Source organism: Danio rerio, chromosome 21, assembly GCF_052040795.2.
Source record: "Danio rerio strain M-AB ecotype USA chromosome 21, GRCz13ab, whole genome shotgun sequence".
Taxonomy (NCBI): domain Eukaryota; kingdom Metazoa; phylum Chordata; class Actinopteri; order Cypriniformes; family Danionidae; genus Danio; species Danio rerio.
In genome coordinates, this window is record NC_141041.1 from 34438294 (window position 1) to 34466000 (window position 27707).

General features: G+C 37.3%; 2 protein-coding genes and 1 long non-coding RNA gene across 5 annotated transcripts in view; 2 read left to right on the top strand and 1 right to left on the bottom strand.

Annotated features, from left to right (window-relative positions):
• The window catches only part of trpc2b (transient receptor potential cation channel subfamily C member 2b), a 28057-nt gene extending 24188 nt beyond the window's left edge, over nucleotides 1-3869 (top strand). The window contains exon 14 of one of the 2 annotated variants that reach the window (XM_087300014.1): nucleotides 169-3869. In XM_087300014.1, the coding sequence (XP_087156140.1) occupies nucleotides 169-1361 (1193 nt within the window). In that variant the 3' untranslated portion in view covers nucleotides 1362-3869. 2 annotated transcript variants of the gene reach the window in all.
• Nucleotides 3870-7858: 3989 nt separating this feature from the next.
• rrm1 (ribonucleotide reductase M1 polypeptide) lies at nucleotides 7859-23199 on the bottom strand. Of its 2 annotated transcripts, none has more exons than XR_015519429.1 (19): nucleotides 23013-23164; nucleotides 22291-22379; nucleotides 20784-20961; nucleotides 20596-20696; nucleotides 20439-20498; nucleotides 20324-20363; nucleotides 18000-18162; nucleotides 17749-17890; nucleotides 15597-15680; nucleotides 15357-15518; nucleotides 14861-14940; nucleotides 14572-14773; nucleotides 13023-13744; nucleotides 11784-12485; nucleotides 11630-11706; nucleotides 9008-9143; nucleotides 8830-8925; nucleotides 8564-8752; nucleotides 7859-8279 (listed from the first exon to the last, which is right to left on the bottom strand). XR_015519429.1 is itself a non-coding variant. In NM_131455.2 (19 exon segments), coding segments are annotated over 19 exon segments (2385 nt in total). In that variant the 5' UTR covers nucleotides 23032-23199; the 3' UTR covers nucleotides 7859-8084.
• Nucleotides 19249-23193, top strand: LOC147838891 (uncharacterized). The gene is made up of 2 exons (XR_015520479.1): nucleotides 19249-20092; nucleotides 20164-23193. It is a non-coding gene; the product is annotated as an uncharacterized LOC147838891 (long non-coding RNA).
• Nucleotides 23200-27707: the final 4508 nt, after the last annotated feature.

The window sequence follows — 27707 nt, forward strand, 5'->3', positions numbered from 1 at the left end:
TTTTTGGAACTGCTAAGTTTACATTAAATTGTTTAATTTAAGTAAAGTCAATAGTCATTTTGACAGCGTAGTAGCTAAGGGCACTTAACATAAAGTGGGACCACCATCAAAAAAAACTGTTATCTTATATTTATACAGCAGAATTGAAATGACATGTCTTTTCTTCAGATGTTGGGAACCGGATCACGGAGCTCAGCAAAGTGATCGGCCATCTACACACAGAAATGAAGCAAATCCACTCAAACCTGTTCAACTACTCGGGCAACACCAAAGCGGATCCATCAGGAGATTCTTCTTTCTTGGGCAAGTACATCCTTGGAGCCAAAAACAACTTCAAGGACTTTAACAATGAGAGACGAGCTCCTCCGTTACAGGAGACTGTGCGCCATTTAGAGCCAGCAGAAACCAACGAAGAACCAGAGGAGGAACGGAAAGAAGAGCAGAAAGCTGAGGAACAAATAGACAACACTCTTCAGACAGGAAATGATGACGCCAATAAAATAGTCATAGAAATAGAGTCCAGTCCTGATGCTGAGAGTGGAAACGCAGCAGATGAGATGGAGAAAACCAAAGAAGGAACTGATCTAAATGGAGATGTGGAGGAAAGTAACGGGGATGTGGTTGAAATCATAAGTGAGGGCTTCAAGTTTAATTTTGGACAGACGAACTTGGTGAGCTTCTTATCTAAGAGGATTGAAGAAAAGCTGGAGAAGACCGTCAAAGATAATGAGGAGGAATTAGATGGAGGAGAAACGGATGTAAGCGGAGATGTTGAGGAAAGTAATGGAGCGAGTGAAGATGCTGAAGTCGTCAGCGAGGAAAACAAGTTTGAGCTGAATCAGACGAGCATGGTGAGCTTCTTAGCAAAGAGGTTCGAAGAAAAGCTGGGGGGGAATTTCAAAGAAAATATGGAGGAATTAAATGCAGGAGGAGCTGATGTTGAGGAAAGCAACAGAGCGAGTGAAAATGCGAACGAGGACGCCGAAGTCGTCATTTATGGAATCAAGTTTGACCTGAATCAGACAAGCATGGTGAATTTCCTTACAAAGAGGATTGAAGAAAAGCTGGAGGAGAATTTCACAGAAAATATGGAGGAATTAAATGCAGGAGGAGCTGATGTTGAGGAAAGCAACGGAGCGAGTGAAAATGCAAACGAGGACGCCGAAGTCGTAATTTACGGAATCAAGTTTGACCTGAATCAGACAAGCATGGTGAATTTCCTAACTAAGAGGATTGAAGAAAAGCTGGACAGGACTTTCAGTTTCACTGAGAAACAGGCGTCATCTCCGACCGGCAGCAATATTTCTCAAGACACAGGTTTCGGTTCTCAAGAATTCAACCCTTCAGCTGGAAGCCCTTAACTGCTTACTTCACAATATTACAATTAAATCCGAATCTAATAATGACAAACTTTATATAGACGAAAGAGCTAAAGGCCTGTTCACACCAAGCACACTGACTAGAGTTCAAGAGTTCACACTTAGCTTATTCCTGACACTGGTTGCAGGTTTGGCATGCTGTCCTGGGAGAGAGCCCTGAGCTTGGAGATCCTTGAGCTTAGGGCTTTCTTCTGGTTATTTAGTATAGAAGACGGTTCAAGATCAGGTAGGTCTCGAGAGCTCCCATAGTAGGAGGGAAATAAGGGGTAGATGGGTTGGATGGTGGGGGGGGGGGGGGGGGGGTTCTGCGGGGGAGACTGGCTTCAAAAAAATGAAGGTAAGGGAGGTAGGTAAAACAGGCTATTTTTGTAAGCATGAATTCTTCTGAGTGGTTTATCATTGTTGATGTGAGACCAGCCGCAGTGCTTTCCACACATAGACTTTACTTGGGTAGGCCGCCCAGGTGTTTTAATGGCCACCCAGATATATTTAGTGACTCATTTTTTGTACTATTATCATCCTTCTACACTATTTGTTATCCGCCCAATATAACCAAAACATCCGCGATTGATTAAGTAGTGAAAAATCCTCTCGTTTACCCGTTTTTTTGTGTGTGTGCATGTGAACTGTCAACAGACAGTCTCATGTGCTCTGCAGACCCACAGAGACGTGCCTTTTTGGCACTTAAAAAGTTTGTTTTGCCGGGGTTTATAATCTTCTAAAATGTCTGGGATCCGGCTTTCCCTCTCTAAAGCTGTCGTTAATAGCATGCATTTTTGCCTTTTTCACCTTTTTGCTTAAGCCTACTTTCGATTGGCTTCACAGCTGACAGCGCACACACGTCTCGAGAGCGAGAAGCTAGATGCAAAATTGTGGAGGTTACACCGATTTTATTACACTTACACTGACAACAATTGCTTAGTTTGATTTGACTACATTTTACTTAAAGATTCACTGGTCAGATGAGCAAGTAGCACACTGAGGACACCTGCTGGTCAAAAGGCGGGTAATGCCGAGTGAAAAGCATAAGTTATTGTTTATCATTATATTTATATTTATTGTGCTTGGTGTAAACAGGCTGTAAGTCTCCTGAATACATATTTTACAACTATGTTTTGTTATGTAGGAGAGTAATAGATCAAAATCCATTTACTGTCACCATACTTCATATTAAAACTATATTATTGTAGTCTAAACATAAAGCAATTATATTGCTTATTATATTCATTTAAAGCCTAAAACTTCTAGTTTATATATCTGGTAAATGCAACAGTTATTTATTAATCTGCGACAAGGATACTTATCAGAAGTGTAAAGCATTACTTTACTACAGTAATCCAAATTATTATAATTGTTTTTTTTTACATCTGATATCACCAAACTGATAATACTACTTGAATGTTATTTCTACTTTACAAATTTTGTCAAAAGTATAAAAAAAAAAATATGGATCATATTGCTTAAACCATACACAAAAATAGAAGGCGCCCTTATATGGTCATTAGTGTAAACCGGCTGTTGACTGGTGGTGATGTTTGGTACTGCAGCAAAACAAAATAACTGAAAGCTCATTTTTTGAGACGTCACCTTTAGATTTGGAATAAAAAATATGTAGATATTAAGCTTTGATATTCTAATTTTTAAACTAAAACAAATTTTGTATAGTCATTTTATTTGTAATATAATAAAAAACACATGTACTTAAAGGCGCAACAACTTCTGTATTATTTATAGTTTTTAACTTTTCCCTTCAGCTACAGTTTGACAAGTGTCTTCTTTAATATGAGAGCAAGTTTGAATATATGCAAAACCAAATCATTGAAGATTGGCAACCATTTAAGTTAAACATGTCATTTTCACATCTATGTTTAAAAGGTGAGCCTGGCATTCAGGTTTTCCAAGAGTAGAAACCACTAGCTTCTGAGAAACAAAAACCAAGAAAATAAAATGCTTTGTAGCAGTGGCCTCTAAAAGCATTTAGACACACTTGTTGTTTTATTTGAGAAATAAAAAGTCAATCTCCCACCTTAAAACAAACAATGTTGGTTTTAGGGTTTGTTTACTTGACAAAGATGCTCTGTATACTGTATGTATGATGTAGTTTAAAGCAACTGTATAATATTCTTTGAGCTATGCATTTTGATTGTTCAGTCACTTGAACTGTAAAATAGTTATTAAACTGTGTCGGAGCACAATGTCTTCTACTGTATTAATAATATTTAATGTCAATATAATAGAAACAAATTTACCTTAAAGGGATAGTTTAACCAAAAATTCATTGTTTTTTCTTCTGTTGGACACAAATGAAGATCTTTTAAAGAATGTTAGAATCATAGTATTTGATTTTGCTACTAGGAAGTCAATGTTTTTTTTAAGAGTATCTTTTTTTGTGTTCAGCAGACAAAAAAAACAAAAACAAAAAAAAAACTAATAATGGTTTGGAACTATTTTTATTAGGGGCCAAGCACCAAAGGTGTGTAGGCACCTAATGTATCTGTTCCTGTTCTTATTATTATTCTTCCGGCTTCTTCTTCTGATCTGGGAGTGGTATGGTACCGTGCACTCTCCCTATGAACCGTTTGCATCATTTGCGCAAACTTTGGCACACTGATAGAGGACAGTCTGATCCTCAACCACAACAATTGTAGAATATCTAACTCAAACTCTCTAGCACCACCACTTGCGCAAATTTTCACCTATGTTTATCTTTCTAACTTTTGAACTGAATTGGCTACAATCAAAATTCTTCCTCTGATTCCTTGGCTCAAGCCGATTTAAACGCACCCTATGACGTCATTTTCCAGCATGAACATTGTTTTGCTATTTTAAATTTTTCGTGAAACCTGTTTGAACAAACTCGTCCCAGGCCGTTTGTTCGATTTTCATTAAAATTGAATCACATGATCTACAGACCATGCTGGCCAAAAGTTATGGAATTCAAGTTGATTAGATGTACCGTTTTCGATTAACTTGCGAACAAATTTAACGTAGAGCTTGCAAAAATTGACTTAAGGTGTTATCTCCGTAACCCTTTGAGGACCAAACTTGGTGTGTGTTATTACAACCATGGTCTGAAGTGAACTACAGCACACTGCCCTCTAGTGGACCAGAGATACAAAAAACGTTTTTTTTTTTTTTTGCTTATAACTTTTCAACCCTTGGTCCAAAATTCCAAGTGGTGCTCGCTGCAGAGCCATTTGGGCCAGCTGAGCTCCAGCGAGGGGGAGCTTAAGCTTGAGCTCCACCTTTTTTGCACTTCTTCTACGAGTGATGTCACTGGGGGTAGGGTTAGGGGTGGGGTTGGTGTATGCATTAAAACAGCTTACAGGAGGCAGAGCGAGAGCTCATGCTCCCCCTCGCTGGAGCTCAGCTCTGCTCAAATGGCTCTGCAGCGAGCACCCTCTCCAAAATTCATAAAATTGATCTCTTCACATCCAGCGGAGCATGCCAAATGAGTCGAATGATGTGTTTTTGGGAGTTTGCCTTGAAGGTGCTCAAGAAGTTGTCACAGCGCCACCTTTTGGCCAAACTTTATAACAATATTCCTAAAAATGCTAATAACTTTTGACTAATTTTTGTTAATTTTTGTTGTCCTAATACATTTCTTGAGTTGTCCTGGTAATATCGATACCAATTATGCCTTAATTAACTAAACTTCTTTTCCGCCATCTAGTCTTACATCAAAAATCTACTTTTTCAAACTCAGCCTACATCTTTTGGCTGATTTGCACCAAATTTGACCCAGGTCATCTTCAGACCATGCTGACAAATAGTTATGGAATTTGTGTTAATAAAGCTTTTTTTGTTTTGTACATGAAATGTTTTGTTTAATTTCATAGTTCTAGATAAAAGAAACAAATATTACACGTTTTCACTATTATTAGCAGAATAATAAGGTCTTCGATATCCCCCAAAAATTGTAACAGAAATAAAAAGAATTATTTTAAGACATTAGGGTATTAAATAATAAATAAAACACTAATGAATTGTCATTTAAATCTTTATACTTTGCTGCTCACCTTTCAACAAATCGCTATAGGCTTTATCTATTCTATTTTTCTATTAGCCAGCAAATTATAATTGAATTGGATTAAGTAAATTGGCCATATAGGATGCGAGTTTGTGAATGAAAGAGTGTATGGGTGTTTTCCAGTGCTGGGTTGCGTCTGAGAGGGCATCCACTGCATAAAACATATGCCAGAGTAATTGGCGGTTCATTCTGCTGTGGCGACCCCTAAAAATTCAGGAAGTAAGGTGAAGAATAGCAAGTATGTTTGTTTATTCTTTCATTTTCTTTTCGGCTTAGTCTCTTTATTAATCAGGGTCGCCACAGCGTAATGAACCGCCAAATTATCCAGCATATGTTTTACACAGCAGATGCCCTTCCAGCTGCAACCCATCACTGGGAAACATCCATACATGCACATTCACCACGGACAATTTAGCTTACCTAATTCACCTATACCACATCTTTGGACATGTGGGAGAGCATGCAAACTCCACACAGAAATGCCAACTGACCCAGCCGAGGCTCGAACCAGCGACCTTCTTGCTGTGAGTCAATTGTGCTACCAATGTCTCAACTTTGGCCTGTGTAGCTGAATGTTACATATGATACAAACGCAGCCGTGGTTAAAGAGCTGCAGGAGCACACATTAATAGTCCCAGAGAGCACAGGAACATGTTGCAGCTTGTTCAACACCTGCTGTTTGTGCCACAGCTGCTTCTCTCATGAGGCCTCTGTGATATTCATTAACCAATCACCTGCAGCCTCCCACTGCACCTGTACTGGAACGTCACACCTGTTCCCATAAAAACACTCTTCACCGGATTACATCAGACAACTGTTTCTGGGTACTTGATTCGGATTGGTCAGGTTTGTTATTCTCACCTAAAGATTCAGGGTCTCATCCAAGTGCTTAGAATCATCTTAACCGAAAGGACTGTACACTCATCGGCCACTTTATTAGGTACATCTTACTAGTACAGGGTTGGACAAACTTTTGTCCTCAGAACTGCCTTAATCCGTCATGGCATAAATTCATCAAGGTACTGGAAATATTCCCTTATAGATATTGATGATAGCATCACGCAGTTGCTGCAGATTTGTCGGCTGCACATCAATGATTCCAATCTCCTGTTCTACAACATCCCAAAGGTGCTCTATTGATTATGATCTGGTGACTGTGGAGGCCATTTGAGTACAACAAACTCATTGCCATGTTCAAGAAACCAGTCTGAGATAATTTGGCTTTAAGACATGGAGGTAAAGCTATCAAGAGATGGGTACACTGTGGTCATAAAGGGATGGACATGGTCAGCAACAATATATGGCTGTGGCATTGACAATGCTCAATTACTAATGGATATAAAATGTGACAAGAAAATATCCCCCACACCATTACACCACCACCTTGAACCGGTAGGCAGGATAGATCCATGCTTTCATGTTGCTGACGTCAAATTCTGACCCTACCATCCGAATGACACAGCAGAAATCAAGACTGTAGCTCGTTTCCTGTACTTAAGTGACTGGAGTGGCACCCGTTGTGGTGTTCTGCTGCTGTAGCTCATCCGCCTCACGGTTGGACGTGTTGTGCGTTCAGAGATGCTCTTCTGCATACCTCGAACCAGTTTGGCCATTCTTCTCTGAGATCAACTATGTCAGTTACATAAATCACCTTTCTTGCCCATTCTGAACTACAGCAGATTGCCATTATGTGATTGGCTGATTAGAAATTTTCGTTAGCAGTTGGACAGGTGTACCTAATAAAGTGACCGGTCAGTGTATATGGGCGATACTTTGCTTAAACTGGTTGTAAAAATGTTAATTACACTTTTTTTTTAAAAAAAAAGAACTTTAAGGGCTTATTTTATTTTTTCCTCCGTTAAAAAAACAAACGTTTTACTTAACTTCATAGTTGGTTAAGAGTGACCGCAAAAGTGAAGAAAAAAAACTCGACGTTAATATGAAAACAGCTTGGGAGCGAATTATCTTTTTTGCTTAAGTCAGCTTGACAATTCTCTTCACACAGAGGTTCATGGAAGACAAAGGGATAAACTACTTACTGCATTTTAGATGACAATACAAATTTTTGTCGTGACCATGTATGTGTGACTGAACTTGCTAAATCACATCCTCATTATCGGTCACCGCTGTTTTTGACTGCTTGGCGCCATCTTGTGACTAAACAGGGAAGTTAGTTTAGGTTAACTCACTTTTTTTTTGCAGGCTTTACAGTTCATTAAAATAACATTTGTAAATTACTTTTCAGATTAGTGTTAATCGTTTCATTCTTTACTTTGTTCTGCTTATTACACAGCTACTTGGCACAAAGTATTTCCAGCAAGTTGTTTACAAAGAATAAAGTAATTCGGTCTAAAACAACATCCTGTCAAGCTTGATTATGTAAGAACAAAGACTAGGTGGATGTACATTACCCCTTACTTACATGTCATGCTAATAAATGAAACTCACATTACTTTTCAGTTATTTATTTAACAAAGTTGCAAAAGTGACACACACACCCCCATCCAAAAATATAATTCCCAAATGTACACTATATTATTCGCATACAAAAGGGAAAGTTAATTAATATGAATAATTCTGTACTTCACCATGGCCATTTAAAAAAGGTTTAATACTGTACAAGTTGCAAATGAATAAATGATGCTATTGATTGTGTCCGAGTGCAGGAGTTGAGTTTATGATCCGCACATCAGACACTCGTCACGGTTCTCCAGTGAACACACCATCGCAGCTTTATTACGCTCTTTGGTTTCCTCGTCTTCACTGCTGGTCGTTTTCTGTGTCTCCTTCAGCTTCTCTTTGTTGAGGGTGAACTGGATGGGGTTTGCAGCCGGTTTAGTTCTCAGGTAGTACATGCCTGTTTTAAGACCCTGTGGAGAACAGTAAAAATTCTAGATATAACTAACGTGGTTCAAACAATAGATCTGCGACAGAAACTACAGTTTTGGGAAACACTCATCACCACATTGTTCTTTTCCAAACGATGCATCAAATTACAATAGTTCAGCCGCGAGTTCTGTCTGGGGTGCGTTTCCCAAACAAAGACAGCTGCTTTAACAGTTAAAGTCAAACACCATAATCGCATTTCCAAGCGTAAAACTAAATAGTTTGATAAAGTATAGATACTTGAGCACTAGACTAGCCTCTGGTTTACCTGCTTCCAGCCGTAGAAGTGCATGCTGGTGAGTTTGCCGTAGTTTGGCTCAGCGATGTGGATGTTGAGCGACTGGCTCTGGTCAATGTAGGCTCCTCGATCTGCAGCCATCTTTAAAATGGTCTTCTGAGAAATCTCCCACACTGTCTTATACAGCTCCTTCAGGTCATCAGGGATTGCGGGAATGGTCTGCAAAAGGACATTCAGAAAGTGAGGTAAACAGTAAAAGTTGAGGAGACTCCTGTGAAGTAGGAACGTTAACTAACCTGGATGGATCCGTTCTGAGCGATGATCTGGTTTTTCATTTCCTCGTTCCAGAGTCCTCGTTCTGTGAGGTCTTTGAGAAGATGCGGGTTCACGATCTGGAGGTAAACATAACTCACTGGTTAATTATGCAAATAGATGCGTGTTTACAGTGCAGATGTTGAGTAGCGTCAGGCTGACCTGAAACTCTCCAGACAGGACCCTGCGGGTGTAGATGTTGCTGGTGTACGGCTCAATGGATTCGTTGTTGCCCAGAATCTGAGCTGTGGAGGCAGTGGGCATTGGGGCCAGCAGCAGACTGTTACGCACCCCATGCCTGAAAAACAACGAGTGAGGCATACAATCAATATCCTACATGCCAACTGTAAATACAGAATTACAATTAGGCCCGTCACAATAATCAATATATCGACTAGATCGCACAACACATGGACAAGACCTCAATCATTTTTGGTGATGCAATGTACGTATGTAAGCATGTGTATATGTGTATATATATATATATATATATATATATATATATATATATATATATATATATATATATATATATATATATATATATATATATATATATATATATATATATATATATATATAAAACCCAATTCTAGCAACATTTGAGCTGATTGTGCGACATCTATCTCCATTGGAGGTGTCAGTAAAAACACTATATAGCATGTCCTATAAATGACTCTAGTATATGTTCATGTGGTTGTCTGACAAATGAAAATATATCTGGTAGCACAGGTCGCAGCCTGTTACTCTTTACCTTGCAGTTTTTCGTTAACATTATTATTTATTTAGGATATGCATTTTCACATTCTGATTCCAATTCCTAATTACTAAATTGTAAAAATGACTACAATTAAATTGAATATTCTTAACTATAAAATAGGTGTTCTTTGGAAGAGTGTACTTGTGATGTGATATTATATTGTTATTCTAGCATTATATAATGAGTGGCATAAAATGTTTAGCGCTATGTATTTTGGTGCATATCGTACAACAACAAAAAATATGGTAGGTAAAAATAACTGAAACATAAGTATAGATTTGCTATATAAAAACTCTAAAGAAACATTTATTCATCTGCTATACATTACAATTTGAAAACTGCTTCTACATTACTATATTTTCAAATATAACAGGGTTTCTGCAGGTCTCACCTAGTTAAATTTAAGACTGACATTTATTAGACCATTATGAATAAATGTTAGACTTATACTGGGCTAAATTTCAAGGATTTTTTCGCATATCCCAGTTGAAAAAAAGATTTTCACTTGCCCAATCAAATTTTTTTTTATACATTTAATAATAATCTAATAAATAGAACTTTTAAACAAATGTTCCTATAAGGAACAATGCTATTTGTAAATAAAGTTTACCCTGATTGGGTAGCAATACAAAGGAAAATTAAGACCTCTTAAAAAAACAACAACAACACCACAATATTTCTGTAAATTTAAGACTTTAAGAGCCCACAGATACCCTGTATAACCTAAAATGCAGCTTATTTTTAAAAGTATATAATTACATTTCATATACGATTAGAATACAAGAGTAGACATTACAACATATAAAATGACAAATCATTTTATTAAAAACACATTATGTAGACTCGCGTTATACACACATCCACTGTACCATCCAAAAAGGTAAGGTAACTCCATTTGAAGAAACCGATTGCAAAAAAACACTGTGACAAGTGATAGTTGATTTTACTTTAAAAAATGTTGAATAAGCATTGCCTTAAAATGATTAAGTAAACAAACTGTGCATAATTCTAAAAAATAAACTAAGTGAACTCAATATTTCCAAGTTACAACAGAAACATTTTACATTTTGTAAGTTAAATCAACTTGCCAATCTTAAGGCACTGGGTTTACTTACTTTAAGTAATTGCTTTTTACAGTGAATTCAAGTTCAAAAACTAATCCTGATGAGTGCTGTGAACTTAATCCATTTGGGTAAACAATACAATTTGAGCACAGTAAAACCCAATAAATGAAGAGAACTCAAACCAACAGAGTACTGTAAAACCCAATAAGTTAATGCAACTCAAACCATTTGAGGAAACCGATTGCTACAAACCATTTTAGTTAAACTGATCTATACGAGTACTGTGAACTTACTCCATTTAAGTTGAACTTTGAGGTATTTAACTCATTATCTTCATCACAGAGTTCAAAACTCTTTTTCAAATAAGTAGAAATCACTTTCAGTAAATAGAGTTAACTACACATTTCATTTTATAAAGTTGACTGTTGGGTTTTACAGTGTAATTAAATATAATTTTTTAATAAAAATATTATAATTTCAAAATATACATTTATGAAATTCTTCAAACTTAATTTTTCCCCTTAGCACTGTCGATTCACTACACATTTAAACAGGTCTGTAATAGAAAACGTTATGAAGTATGCATATATAGATTAAACTAAAACCTAAAACGCAATTTATATTAAGTGTATTTTTTTTAAAATGCTAATTTAAAACGAATAATTCAATTTATATAAAATTACAATACAAAAGTAGACCTTACAAAATAAATTACAAATAAAAATGTCAAGACTTTATACAGATTCAAGAACTTCTATATTTTTTATAGTTATACACACATGTAAAATTTTATATATAAATAAATATAATCTTCCAATGAAAATTACAATTTACAAAAATATATACTTTTAAATTTTACAAACTTAATTTTATCCATACAAATTTTATAGATCTGTATAAAGAAAAAAACTATTATATCTATCTATAAAAGGTAGAAAACTAAAACAAATGGTTACATACTTTGCAATCTTCTCCTTAAGCGCTGCCCAGTCCCACAAGTCTGTAGGTGTCTTTTCCCACATATCATACTGCAAGATCTGTGAAAACACACCAGCAACAATTAGAGCTTTATAAAGCACACCTAGCATCAGTCAATACAATACTCCCAACTTACACCCTTGCTGACAGGACAGCCGGCGTAGGTTTGATACGGGCCGTATTCAGCAGCGAGCTCACAGCTGGACTCCAGAGCAGCGTAATAGATGGTCTCAAAGATCTGCGTGTTGAGGAGTTGAGCCTCCGCACTCTCAAATGGGAAACGCATGAGGATGAAGGCATCGGCCAGACCCTGAACGCCGATCCCGATGGGCCGGTGGCGCTTGTTGGAGTTCTCAGCCTGTTATATAAATATAGAGAGCGAGGGAAAGATGATTCAACTCTGCAGTCAGTACAGAACTTCACCCCAAAGTATACTACTTCTTTTTTTTTTTTTTTTTTTTAAAGGGGACAAATAATGAAATCTGAATTTATTCTGTGTTTAAGGGCTATATTCAGGACTAGTCATTTGTCTTGGTAAGCTAAGATTTCGTTCCTCTAGTAATGAAGGCAATGGTATTTAAGTAGTAATGTCCCTAGGGCTCATTCACAGCAAATCAATCTTGAAGGACAGCTTAGCACGAGGTCCACATGACGTGATATTATGAACGTGATGCAATAACGACACATTAGAAATAAGTAAACAACATGTTATGATGAGCATTTGAAGATACATGGTATAACTCAGGATATCTGGACAAAGCCACAATGAGCGCTTCCGATGCCATGATATAACTAACCAAAAGTTGTAAACAATTTTGATTTTTCAACTTGACAGAGTCTATGTATGTATTTTTTTTTATTTAGTGCCATGTCAGCAACCAAGGCTATCTTCATGGCAGGAATCTTTCAACAATAAATATACAATTAAAAAATTAACAAACAAAATAAAACATAAATTAAATAAGATTTTTTGTGTTAATACATGATAAAAATTCAAAAATCTTTTCTTGTTTCACTTTGTCAAAAATGTCCTTAAAAGAGTTCATTTCATAAAAAGTCCTTCTGGAATCAGTAAAAGCAGGACAGTCCAGTAAAATATGTTTTACAGTAAGATGAGTTTTGCAGCACAAACACAGAGTAGGGTTTTCACCTTGGAGCAAAAAACCATGTGTAATTCTCGTATGCCCAAAACGACATCTGGTAAAAACTACTTGATCAAATCAATTCTTAAAATGTCTTAAAATTCTGTGCGAAACTTCAGGTTGGATTTCATGTAGTTTATTGTTTTCTAATGCATCCCATTCCTTTTGCCACTTTTTTAAAATGTAAGCGTTGATAAAAGGATTCATCTCTGATGGAGGAATTTCAACTTGACAGAGTCTAAAAAATGTGGCAGTCATGACTCAAAAGGCATGACATGTTAGCAAAGCAGTCATACAAGTTTGTCAAGTGCGTGTTTACATTGAAAACCAATAGAAAAGTAGCGCATTGGAAAAGAATGCCATGTGTGAACAAAGCAACCCACAGCACCCCAGCAGCAACTCAACGTTTCTGTTTACTCGTAGTAGCATGCGTGTCGTTGGAGCTCTGTAGACTTGTAACATTCGAGCCACTTACTCATTTTTGAAGGAAATGTACTGAGGAGTGTCAGAATAGGATTATGTTTGTGGGTAAAACTCATTTTACGTTGGACTGCTTGACTAACGAAGGTCAGTTCAACGTGCTTTCTGAAGGAGGAGTAAATATCAATGCTTCTCGCTCAAATTGGTTTCTTCTGCTGAACACAAAGGAAGGTATATTTCAGACTGCTGAAAAGCTAAAACCATTGAATTCAATATGCAATCTTCAAAAGACCTTCCTCCTTTGTGTTCTACAGAAAAAAAAAAACTGGATAGCGAGTACATTTTCATTTTTAATCACTGTAATGTGGAATGAACGGTACTTTACCTCTTTAACTGGGTAGTAGTTGATATCAATGATCTTGTTCAGGTTCTTCACAATGACTTTCGTAACAGAGGCCAACTTCTGGAAGTCAAATGTTCGCTCTGAGGTGACGTACATGTTAAGTGCAATGGAGGCCAGGTTGCAAACTGCCACCTGCAACAAAAGAATTTGATTAAACACTTTCTGGGACCAAATCCGCAATCAAATGCCAAAAGAAAACAACCAACAACAGTAGTTTATGCTTGCATTGTGCTGTGATACTATTGGCAAGCATGTTTGTAAGATTCATTTTTTAGAACTGCAGAATATTGAAAAACTAGTGATGCACCAATATGGATTTTTTGGGCCTCTTTTGGATTTGGAGGCCGTGAACTGATACATTAAATATTTTAAAATGTTATTTTTATACAGTGAACAACTTAATCATATGGGGCTTTATCATCATTCAAATCCCCACCTCTCCAGTACATGGTGTTCAACTATTGGCCAAAAGGTGAACCCAGAGCTGAAAATAGATGCTAATGGCAGAAGTGGAGATGAGAGAGGAAAATGACAACAGCCAATCAGAGTCAGAATATCTGCATCTGATTCAGTATTTTGAAGACTACATGCTTGGAGCTTGACAGTTTTGTTTAGTATGAATGACAATCAATTAGAATTTACCAATTTTATTTAATACCATTATAAAAACTATTTAAAAGCAGCCAATAAAAATAGCATGTCACATCGTAAAAAATCTTATCGCAAAATGCCAACAATAGTCACATACTTTCCCAGTATTGTGCAGCTTAATCTTATATTTATATTTAATCTTAGATGAACAAAGTAATTCACCTATTTATAAAAAATGGTTATAACTGGTGTCTGGGATGCAGTAAGTCCAGAGACTATTGTGAATACAGTGACTTATTAAAATATTAGATTTAGTCTTTATGTGCATCTACTCTATTAATTGTCATTTCGTAGCTCAAAACTCTTACCTCATCGGCACTTGTGTACTCAACAATCTCTGTGCACAAATTGCTGCATTTGATGGTGCCCAGGTTCTGCTGGTTGCTCTTGCGGTTGCAGGCGTCTTTGTAAAGCATGTATGGTGTGCCGGTCTCAGTCTGAGACTCGATGATGGCATACCAAAGCTGCTGAGCCTTAACCACACGCTTCGCTCTGCCCTCCTGCTCATATCTTGAACAAAAACAATCATTGGATGGATTAATAAACACAGATACTAATAGATGTTGTCATATTTAGGAATAGATTGTGTAGACATACTTTGCGTAGAGCTTCTCAAACTCCTCTCCCCAGCACTCATCCAGGCCGGGACAGTCATTTGGGCACATCAGAGACCAATCCTATAAGATCAAATAAGAGTCACTTATGAGTTTTTGTAGTTAAAAGATCTAAGATTACAACTAAAAGGTCAAATTTCCCCCACCTATCAATTATAGCTAGCATTGGTGCACTAGCAATTTGCCCGATAAGCATTAATAGCATTTTTCTGGTAAAAGCTAATAAAAGCTGTACAAACTTAAGAGTGAGTTTTAAAATAGTTCATTATTTGAGTTTTTTTTTCTTCTTTTTTACATGTATGAATAATTATTATTTTACACATTAATACCATAGTTAATTTTGTTTCCGTATTTTAATTTCGATTAAATTCAAATATTTTCTTAGCAACTAGCTAAAATGTGTTAAAATGTCTCCTAATCTTCCATCCTTGAAGTATTCTGTATAAAGCAGTTGACATTACATGTTAAAGTATGCTCACCCCATTGGTCTCCACTCGCTTCATGAAGAGATCAGGAATCCAGAGGGCGTAAAACAGATCTCTGGCTCTCTGCTCCTCTTTACCAGTGTTTTTTTTAAGCTCTAGGAAGTCGAAAATGTCAAAATGCCAAGGCTCCAGGTACATGGCAAAAGCTCCTGGTCTCTGAAGGAGGAGAAGAAAAGTCAGTCTTCCAACCCAAGGCACTGCTTTTACACAAGTCACATTTTGCAAACACGTTACCTTATTTCCCCCTTGGTCCACATAGCGTGCGGTGTTGTTGTAGACACGGAGCATAGGAACCAGGCCATTTGAGTTACCATTTGTCTAAATGAAAAGACATGAAGTAAATCCAAATGTTGAGTCTAATAGTATGATTTGGGTGATTGAACTATAAATGATAATTATTGCAAAAGAACATTCACTTGATAAAACAATTATTGCTTGATATAATGTTCATGTTTCAAAGTAAGTCACTGACAAATAGAAAAATTCAGCTAGAAGGTTCTTCCATGTAATATACCATTGTACCAGTAACTGTACCATAGTAGAATTGTGAGAAATATGCATATTTAGGGATTCTCATTTTGGTTAATTTTCCAAACCGATTAACCGCCGCATGTTAACCAAATATTAACCGGTCCAGTTTATATGCAGGAATCCTAAAAGGTAATTTCAATACCTTTTCCTTTTAAAGACCTTCTCAGAATATTTTAAGACCTCATCGCCACTAAGTTCTAATCAGTATCAAACCTTTAACTTAATAAACAGTTCCTAATAAACCGTAGTAGTTAAATAAATCAATGGAGCACAACATGCAACAGAACTCAGACAAGCTCAGAAGAAACAAAGCTTGAAATAACAAATGTGGTTGTTTTCAGCGACAGGCTTCAGTCACCGTTTAAACTTGTCTTCCTCTAACAAGGAGTATGCAAGCTTGCATTTATCACCTTCCCGCGTTACTGGACATCACCCGGACGGAGGAGCTAGGCCGGAGAGGCCCCGGCCCGAAGCAATCGTGTGGATCGAGCACACCGTTGTTAATATTAGGAGGAAAATAAATATATTTATGCTTTTTTGAAGTCAAATACTTTGGACATTGCTTGAACAAAATTTAAGACCTCGTAAAAACAAGATTACGACTTTCTAAATTTCTTTTAAGGGCCTTAATTTTCTCAATTGATTTATCAACTTTTAACACTTTAAGACCCCGCCGACACTGCTGTGACTTCGCTCAGATTAGGGACGAGATAAACAGGTGCATATGTTGACTTTTAAAGGAGGCTACATGTTACTTTAGCATGTACTAATTTCGTTTACATATAGTATTACACTGATTTGCAAACATGTTTTGTAGGTTATATAGCTATAAAATAAAAGTCTCGGTTTGGTGAGGTGTTATGGAAAGATCAAGAATGGATCTTTTATAAAAACTATTAATAACTGTAATTTTCCATATTGAAAAAAGGTTGGTTTGTTGGTTGTACACTAAATCAAAGCAATCTGTTGTTTAACTGAAACCATCAATACCATTTAACAGTTCAGATACTATGAATCAGATTAAAAAAAAAAACACAATCCTTTCAGTTAACAGTTAATCAAATATTAGGAGCATCCCCAATCACACTTTTAATGTAGACGTGTAAACTGTAATAAAGGAGTAATAAAATATAAAAACTGTAATTATTGTTTAAAAGCACCTGAATTTGTACCCAACATATTCAGGCTAATGCTTTTCACACTTTACATTTCAACATTGCAATGATGAGGTGCTTATGCAGGTAACCGAGTATTACCAATGATTACAAGGACCTCAATCAGGGGTGTCCAAACTCAGTCCTGGAGGGCCAGTGTCCTGCATAGTTTACCTCCAACACCTCCCTGAAATTTTCCAGTATACCTAGAAAGAGCTTGACTAGCTGGTTCAGGTGTGTTTAATTGCGGTTGGAACTAAAATATGCAGGACACCTGCCCTCCAGGACTGAGTTTGGACAACCCTGACCTAAATGATATCATAGATGACACCTAAATTAAAGAAATAAAAAACAGGATGTTTAAATACAATTTTACAGCTGTTACTGTTTTACCGAACATAAATAACTAAAATTATTTAGCATAGGATCATTCTGGCAAAAAGATTAAGTTTTTTATATTATTATGAATACTGTACCCCATATCTGCAAAATGTTCATTTGGTTGAGGTGTTTGTGATGTTTTGATAATAAAAGTAGTTTAAATTAACAAAGACTTCTACGCTGTCTTTAAACAAGAGATTTGACATGCATAGTAATAATTATCAAATATCAACCGAGATGAATTAATCGTATGAATTTAATCATGATCATTTGCTCATATCAAAAAGCGTTACAGTGAAGCAAATTTAGAGAACACTCACTCCTGCAATGTAGCTGCCAGTGGCTCTAATGCAGCTCACTGCCACCCCGATGCCACCGGCAGACTTGGAGATGAGCGCACACTGCTTCAGGGTGTCATAGATGCCCTCAATGCTGTCATCTTTCATAGCAAGCAGGAAGCAACTACACATTTAAAAAAAAAGAAGCAATGGTTTGTATTACATCAATTAAACAATAATTTAGAAATTCTGCCCTCGTGTCTGATTGCAGCATTACTGTTCTTAATGTTCACCTGGAGAGCTGAGGCCGGTTGGTGCCCGCATTAAACAGAGTAGGAGAAGCATGAGTGAACCACTTCTCAGACAGCAGGTTGTAGGTTTCGATAGCAGCCGCAATGTCTTCCTTATGAATGCCTACGGACACCCTCATCAGCATGTGCTGCGGCCGCTCGGCAACTGGAAACAAAAAGCACTCAAGGTATTAGGAATCGTTGGTTTTGTTGTTCAGGTTAGTCTTTTATGTTCATCTCATTTGCATTTCTCTCACTGGAAATGAAAGCAAACTTTGGTTTGTTCTTTATATCGTCACTTTTCCTGACCTCTTTGTTTACTCGTTTCACAATTTGACTGTTTTGCACAGATGTAATATAAGTGTTATGCGTCTCCAGAATGTGGCTGAAGTTTCTGCTTAAAATAGCTCAGGGACATTATTATACTGTGATGTAAATGTGCCTTTTTTGGGTGATGCTTGATGCTGCTGTCGCTTTAAATTGCAAATAAGCTCCGTGCCTTGGGTACAATTGACAACAGCATGCAAAATATCTGCACATGTTTTAAAGCCTGATCAGTTTATATTCTAGAAAAGCATTCAAGTGACAGACGTGCACAGCTGTAAGTTTGGATTCACTGGTTTAGTAGTTTTTAAATGGCTTGATACTTGACAAGCTGACCAATCACAGATCTTATACACTGTGTCGTCATGACATTTAGTTACAGAACAGTTACTGGTACAGACGTACCAATCGCAATTTTCTTGGCTTATTTAGATTTACATTTTTTGTGAATGGAAACAATAGTTCCCAATGCTTAATTTGGTTGCAACAATTTGCTTGTGCAGTAGTTCGCTTTCATTCACAACCTCCATTTGCAGAACAAGCCGAAAGCCTTAACTCCTCTATAATGGACTGTGCAATAATAGTGACATGTGATTTTGTTGTAGTCAAGCGTCCATGCATCCCATTAATGCCACCCTATCTGCAGTGATTCACACACTGAAAGAGTGCGATAACAACTTGAACAACATGTTCGAGATATGTGGCAGATATTTGAACAACATCCTGAATCCAGTCAAACACCATGTTGTCTAGAATTCATAAAGGTGCCCTATAAATACAATCTGGATATACCTAGGCATAGTCAAATAATAATAGTTCAGTACAGAAATGAGCATACGGTGAGCCTCACCATGGTTTCCTTGTTCTGATGTAAATACAGCAAATGTAAAACCCTGATAATTGCACTTCAATCAGAGCAATGGACTCTTGTGACTCACTGGCCACTCCCTCATCATTTGCATCTACTTTAGGTCAGGTTCTACATTAGCCGGAACGGCATTAGCATTCATGCAAAAACACAGACTTATATCACTTAAAGTAATTGATATACATGCCTCAGGCTGTTTAAGAAGCCACAACATTTCCTAGTGAGTCATTTACCATTTTCCTCCCAGTTACTTTTATGTTTACATTATCTTACCATTTATGCGGGACATTTTTTTTTTTGAAAATGGGAGATGCTGTGTTTATTTTGCATTACCAAGCAACAACTCTAAAAGCCATCTGTTTACATGCACACCAGGATGCAAAATGCAGGATATACAGATTAAACATTTATTCAACCCCACTTCAAAGTGTCATAAGGCATGTTTTGGTAATTTATCGTGTTTTTTGTAAAATGTGCTGCGTATCTCAACAAACACATGTGGACTGCTGAATTGTGTTGTTTGGCAGTATATGCATGCATAACTATCAATGCTTATTTCTTTGTTTTTACCACACACAGGTCAGCACCATCGCAATTTAATTTAAACTGAGAATTGACTCAGAATCATTAGGGGGAAAAAATAATAACAAAAAAAATTCATGATGCATCAATTTTTTTGTTTCTCATCCTTGATTTTAGCGGTGACATGTAGACATTTTGTTTAAAGCTGCACATCAGGGTCTGGGAATAGTTATGAGATGTAGCTAAAGCCTGATAAATAATTCTGCGACTAGTGCACATGGATGAGCCAGCACATCATTTGCAGTTGCCAACCCTGACACACACATCTCTCAATTTTTTTTAAGTATGTCACCATGCATATTGCAAGCTTTGTTGATTGTTGGTTGATTTTTCCTGAGGTTTTATTGTTAGAGCAACACAGCGCAAAAAAAAAAAAAATAGACGCATGCGCAGTGAGTTTTGGTGAAAATTCAATGCAGAACTATAATTCAACCTTAATGATTCACTGGACCTACTGCAAATATTCAATGTAGAAGTATAAAGTTGATTTGATTAAGAGAATTGATTTGCAGAACTGCATGTCTAAATTTCTAAAGACCCATTAATGACTTACCCTTTCCATTGATCTTCAGCAGATATGAGCGCTCCAATGTCTAAAAGAAAGGTTAAAACTGAGATTAGCATCGCTTATGAATTCAAACTAGCAATTTCTCTTATTTTAGAATTACCTTGAAGCCAAAGAAGTTGTAAGAGAAATCCCTGTCATAAATGATGGCTGAGTTCAGGCGCTAGAATAAAGAAAAATAATGTTAATTCTACATTAGATTTTAAAAAAATAATAAATAAACAAATCACTTTGTGGCTGGTGTAAATGTGCATATTTACATCTTTGTTGGCCAAAACAATATCAAGCGTCTCCTTGGAGATCATAGGCGAATGGCGGCTGTTCAGGGGATTGACGTAGTTGTAGAGATCCTCCATAACCTCTGTTGATGGAAGAAGGCAAGTTTTTATAAACAATGTAATTCAATTGAAGTTAAATCATTGACGTTAAACTGGTCGTCGCAACTCACCACTGAAAACCTTTTTAGTCTCTTTATGCAGGTTAGACACGGCGATGCGGGCTGCTAGGATGGCATAGTCAGGGTGTTTGGTGGTGAGAGTGGCAGCGATCTCAGCAGCCAGTGTGTCCAGCTCTACTGTAGTAACGCCGCTGTAAAGGCCCTGAATCACCTTCATGGTGATCTGAGTCTGCAAAGCAAAATCATGCGTGTTGCAACCATTTAGGTTTAGATCTTCTCATTTGGTTTCTTAGAAAATTTTACCTCCAGTATAATACAGGACCAAAAGAAGACGATGTGGTGCGAGTTTTTAATATTATGTTTTGGATACATGAGAACTTTGTAAGGCTAATGATATTTTTGGCACAAATATTACTAGGGTGTCCACTCTTAAACTTTCTGTGAAGTGCTTTGAAATGTGCGTTGTTGTTGATGTAATTTAAACTGAAACATGCAGACAGGGCAGGACATAAAACGGCTCCTCACCCCCCCAAAAACAGCAATCGAGTTAAGTTTATCATTGCCCTGCCAGTGAGAGTGGTTGAGCTCAAGCGTAGATGGCAATTATGTCTTAAAGGTGGCAGGACATGTCAGATACTAGAGAGCATTTGATTGGGCAGAAGATTTAATGAGAAACTGAAGCACAAGGTGACATGAAAAAAATAAATAAATCACTGATCCATTTTGGGGAAAGTGCAATTTATTTTTGGCCTTGGGGCATTTGGTCAAAGTGGGCTCACTAGGGCTTGAGGAGTGGTCATTAACAAAAACAGCATTTACCTAACTCAGGAGAGTTACACATGCTGCCCATTAATCATGCCTGAAATAACTCCTGATCATGTGATAAGGATTCTGATCAATATCTGGGTCTGTTTTTACGTGATGCTAAAAGCTAATTATATATTTATATATTTTTTTGAGGGACACTACACCTGCAAAAATTACAACAACAAATTGATGTCAATTTATGTATTAAACTATTGGTCATATGTAGAATCTGGAGTTTAAAAGATAAATACAATCTGCTCACTTTAGTTTCATTGTTGTGATTAACCAATTTTCATTCAATTTCTCTTTGTCTAGTAAAGTTGTGGTGAGCGGTTCTGTGGTGGTGTGTTAAAAGCAGGTTTTAATGCTGCTAATCTATTTTTGCCTTAACAATTTTAATAGCATTTGCTTGCAGACTTTCATATGCAAACTGACATTGCATGTCTCGGAAATGCAATAAATGTCAAGACACAATGCACTCAATGGAGCTAGTGACGTCACTGTGAGGGGTGGGGTTAGGGGAGGAGTTCTCCACTCATTGAAGTCTGAAGCTGTTGATTTGACCCGGTCTGTTGTCAATACTGGCCCAACAGAGGAAAAGAAGTGAGAGTACTCACGTGAGCTTTCAAACTAGGGTCAGTTTTTAGAAAAACTGGATTTTCTTAAATCATTAAATAAAAAAAGTAAATAAATAATTGCACTAGACGTAGCTTGAAATTTAAGATGTCTTGATGGACATTTCACAACTTACTGGATCAACAAAGTCAGAGTTGAGTCCATAGCAAAGTTTCTGGATGCGTGATGTGATTTTGTCAAACATTACACGCTCCTGGCGCCCATCTGTGAAAAAAAAATATAGTCATAAAACAAATTATTTAAAGATAACCATATAAATGTAATAACAGTACAAATCTATAACCAATGATACATGAACAGGATATGAAACGCAAATAATATGAAAGGTCCATAAAATGTGCTGTTCGCGAGTATAGCATTGCACATTTTAGCTAGCATAGTCTATTAAATCACAATATACTTAATATTCGATATTCAAGCCAAATGCTGTCAAATAAAATTTGACCTACTTTAACGAAGCGATTCGCGCCAACTTTGAGTTAACAAAGGGAACAGCTAACGTTACGTGAACATCGGCTGCTGCTAAGATGGACGCAATTATGTTATTCTCAAATATTAAATTATGCAGTTACAAAAATGAACCCAATAACAGTCAATCAATAAATATGTGTGGTGTTCATCAATTATTTAAACAGACTAAACTGACTGACGTTCATCTGTTAACGGCAAAACATTTTGTAAATTATAACGTTAGCTCAACTAACGCTCACGATGTACAGACAGAATACAGGTTAATAATGGTTACGATAAGAACCTTTTATAAACCGCAATTACATTACATTTGTATATATTTCTCTAGTTCAGTAACGTTATTTTAAGGAAGAGTAAAAATGTTACCTCTCTTGATCACGTGCATGATTGAGGTATCTGGTAAAGTTAGAAAGGCCAGCGAGAAGAAAAACTGTACACTTTTTAATAAAAATGATCAGGTGAATTTAGCGGACAAAGGGCTGCACTGCTGGCCGGCTTCTCAGCTGCTCCGTCAGGCTGTTGTTATGAAATTCTTAGCGCGCTAAAAGCCGCCAGAATGGACTTCGTCATTTCCGTCAAACAAATCTCAGCTAATGGGCTCTCGCTCCTTCTTCTTCGTCCTCGTCGCCGTCAGTTTTACTAGACGGAAGAGGAAAGTAGTCGTTACATTTTTTTTTTTTTGAGTATCAAAAAGAAATGACATGTAATCAAACAGCTGAAAAGCTACTTACATGGTTGTAAAAGTACATGAATATGACAATGTACAGATACTCAAAATGGTCTAACACTGGTTAAATTAAGACATTTCCAAGAAGTGAAATATTTCTGCAATGAAAAAAAATTATAGATAGCGACACATAGTGGCCAACCATTACAAAAGGCATCCGGGTTAAGCATGGCCCTCTGCTGGTATTTTTTTGTAACTTCATGCATGTAAATAACTACATTAAACCAAATCTAAGGTAAGTTTCAGAGATAATGAATTATTTTTTAAAGTTGCAATCAAAAGTTTAAGAAGTTGTGGTACATAATTTTCAAAAGTACATAATTTTCTTTATATCTGGCATCTGCAATGTGTTTTTTTACTAGATGTTTTTGCAATTCTGTTCCACAGTCATTCATTCATTTTCCTTCAGCTTAGTCCCTTATTTATCAGAGGTCACCACAGCAGAATGAACTGCTAACTATTCTGGCATGTGTTCTACACAGCAGCCAGATGCAAGCCAGTACCGAGAAACATTCATACACTCTCTCATTCACACAAACACAAACACACACACACACACACACACACACACACACACACACACGCACGCACACACACACACACACACACACACACACACAATACAGCCAATTTAGCTTACCCAATTCATGTATAGCGCATGTCTTTGGACTGTGGGGGAAACTGGAGCACCTGGAGGAAACCTACACAAACACAGGGAGAACATGCAAACTCCACACAGAAATGCCAACTGACCCAGCCGGGACTCGAACCAGCGATCTTCTTGCTGTGAGACGACAGTGCTTACCACTGACCCACCGTGCCACCTTCTATTCCACAGTCTCCAACTTATGGGTAATAAAAACTACAAGCAAGTAATGTGTGTTTAAGGGGCGGCATGGTGGCCCAGTGGGTAGCACTATCGCCTTACTGGTCGCTGGCTTGAGTCCCAGTTGGTCCAGGTGACATTTCTGCATGTTTTCCCCGTGTTTACAAGTTTCTACCACAAGACATGCATACTGGTGAACTGGACAAACTAAATTGGCTATATTGTATGAGTGTGTGTGAATGATAGATTGTATGTGATTGTATGTGTGGGGTTTATGAGTGCATAAAACATATGCCAGAGTAATTGATGATTCATTCTGCTGTGGTGACCCTTAATAAATTAGGGCCAAAGCTGGAGGACAGTGTGTGAGTGTGTTTTGTGTTTATCTACAATTTTGTAACATCTAATATTGGGGCGTCACGGTGGTGCAGTGGGTAGCACGATCACCTCACAGCAAGAAGGTCACTGCTCCGAGCCCCGGCTGGGTCAGTTGGCATTTCGTGTTCGGCTGGGTTTCCTCCGGGTGCTCCGGTTTCCCCCACAGTACAAAGACGTACGCTATATTGGCTAAATTGTGAGTAAATGACTGTGTGTGGGTGTTTCCCAGTGATGGGTTGCACCTGGAAGGGCACCCCCTGCATAAAACATATGTCGCATTAGTTGGCGGTTCATGGCGATCTCAGATTAATCATGAGACTAAGCTTCGTTAAATGTTTTTTAAACGAAATTTTAACAAAAATTAGCAAACTATTGCAAACACAGCAGTCTTATCATGTTTGTTAAACATTAGTGTGCCACAATTATTTGTATGGCTAAAAATGTCCTTTCCTTTGGCTTATTCCCTGCTTTATCAAGGGATGCCACAGCAGAATGAACTGCAAATCGGCATATATTTTACTGATTGATGCCCTTCATACCACAACAAAGTACTGAGAGTAAAGATGCAACGATTAACAGATTTCACTATTAACCGCGATTTAATTCATCACGATTAATTATTCGTAAAGGATTCTCAACACTGTGTTTCTGCATGGAACAAAACTAGGGGATTTAAACAAAGTTAAGCCAATTGTCGGCTAGTTTAAAGTTCCAAGCGTGTACAACAAGGCTAATATGCACGCACACTGGATTAACTATGGCTGAGGCTATTAACAAAGGGCTGTTATTGCTTCTTTTGTGCGCGCAAGTTTATTAATTCCAATACAGGCGTGCGACTTGCACGCTCATATTAGGAGCGACACGCATGCAGCACAACACGCCGCGAGCGTTCTGTAAGTCACGTAACAGATCAGCGTCATACTTTGTATGGAATATACACATTTCTACAGTAAAGAGATAAAGAAAAATACAAAACAAAAAATACTAAACAATTGTGCAATATAGTTGATCAAAAGTGCCTTTCAGACAGAGGTTCTGCAGCCTTTGACTACATTCGTTCTTTTTAAAAGGAAGATTAGCGAGTAAGCTTAAATTTACATTAGACAAACACAATTTTTATTATTTAATTAAATTTAAATTTATTTATTAATTGTTCTGTCGTTTATTGTCAGCGTACAATTGTTACTTATGTTTAAATGCCAAAAATGTTTTTCAGTTCCAAAGGTAAACGGGCTATTTTTTGTTTTCTGTGCTGTATTGATTGGTTACTGAGCAACAATAGACAACACTTTAAAAAATAAGAAGTTTTCATGTGATTTACTAAACTAGTCATGTTTTGAAATTAATGAATGCATAATAATCGCTATAACCGTGAAACCGTGATTATTCCACAGACTATAATCTTACAATTAAAATCTATAATCGTTGCATCCTTAACTGGGAGTACACTAACTTAGTAAAAAGTGAAAGGGGAAAAAAAGTGAAAGTCAAAGTTGTGGTCAAGTATGGCCACCCATACTCGGAAATTGTGCTCTGCATTTAACCTATTCAAGAGCACACACACAGAAGTGAACACCCACCCACACAAGCAGCAGGAAAACACCTTGGTCAAGGGACTCAACTCAGCACTGGGATAATGAGCATTGTAGTATTGAGGGGGGAGAGAGCGCTGGCTATTCGCTCTCACCACAGACAATCCCTCCAAGAGACTCCCAAGACTTGAATCTGTGACCTTCCGATCACAATTCCAACTCTCTAACCATTAAAGGCAATTAGTTTAACCATTCGTTTATCCAAATTACTATACCATAATATAAGCACTTGTTTTGGTTTTTGGTTTTTCTCTTAGTGGATCAAACTCAGTCTATAGGTTATGAATATCAGAAGATTATACTTTACTGTCAACAACAAAGGAGATTTTTCAGGAGACCCCCAGTAGCATCTCTGCCTGAAAATTCTGCCTCACTGATGTTCTGGCCTGCTTATATACTCTTTTGCAGCTGTTTTTCACATTGTTCTATATTTGTCACACAAGATCCCACCTAGTTTTAACCCCTGACCCAAACCTGATAACCATATATCTTATCCATCTATACTTAACTGTTTCCACATGTGTTGCTCTATTCTCATCCATTTCTTGTGACACCTTAGTTGTTTACTCAGGCTATCTCCCGCTCTCTTCTCATCCAGTTCTTGTGATCCTTAGTTCTTTACTCAGACCATCTCCCCTTTCTAACTCTACATAGTACCATAATTATTCTAATGGTATGTAAGTCTACAAGCAGATTATACACATACAATGTGAATCTATAGATTAACTTCACACTTTAAAGAGTATAAAATTCACTTCACACTCTGAGGAAACCCACACAGACACAGGGAGAACATGCAAACGCCTCACAGGAATGCCTCCTAGTCCAACACAACTCGAATCAGCGACCTTCTTGCTGTGAGATGACTGTGCTAACCACTGAGTCACCGTGCCACCCATTGGCTAAGAATTCATAAGAAACAAAATGTTTTTAAGTATATTCTTACTCAGATTTTTAATTTAAGAAGAGCGCTGAACCTGCCTCAGGTGATAACAGGCCTTAGCTCCGGAAGGCCAGAGGAAGTGCAAGGCAGGTGACAAAGGTGATGACTGGACAAAAGCACAGGGAACCAGATATCCTGAACTCTCAGCTTACAGGTGAGGAACCAATCTGGCAGCCAGGCAAAGGGAACCAGCAGTCAGAAAAGACTCAGGTCAAGCAGCACTGGAGGGGCACAAAACACAACACAAGACTAAAACAAATGACTGCAGGCAGAGACATCAAATGAAAATGAGGAGAACAGTTATTAACCGAGGCCTGAAGCTAGTTTAGGTTTTTCCACAGGTAAGCTCACATTTAGTTTAAGCAAACTCTTGAGTTTTCCAGCTGAAGAAGGTGGGTTGGTTTTATAGGAAATGTAACTAACTCTACATGGCTACTAGCCAGCTCCTCAGCAGGTTTTATTCTTTGTTAGAAATCGCAAACACTGGATCAATCAACTCTGAGCAAAGAGACATAAATGATGAAAAACATAAGATATGGCCCCTGAATTACTCACTCTGAATTAAGTAAAAAGTATGAGCAACATTGTTATTGCT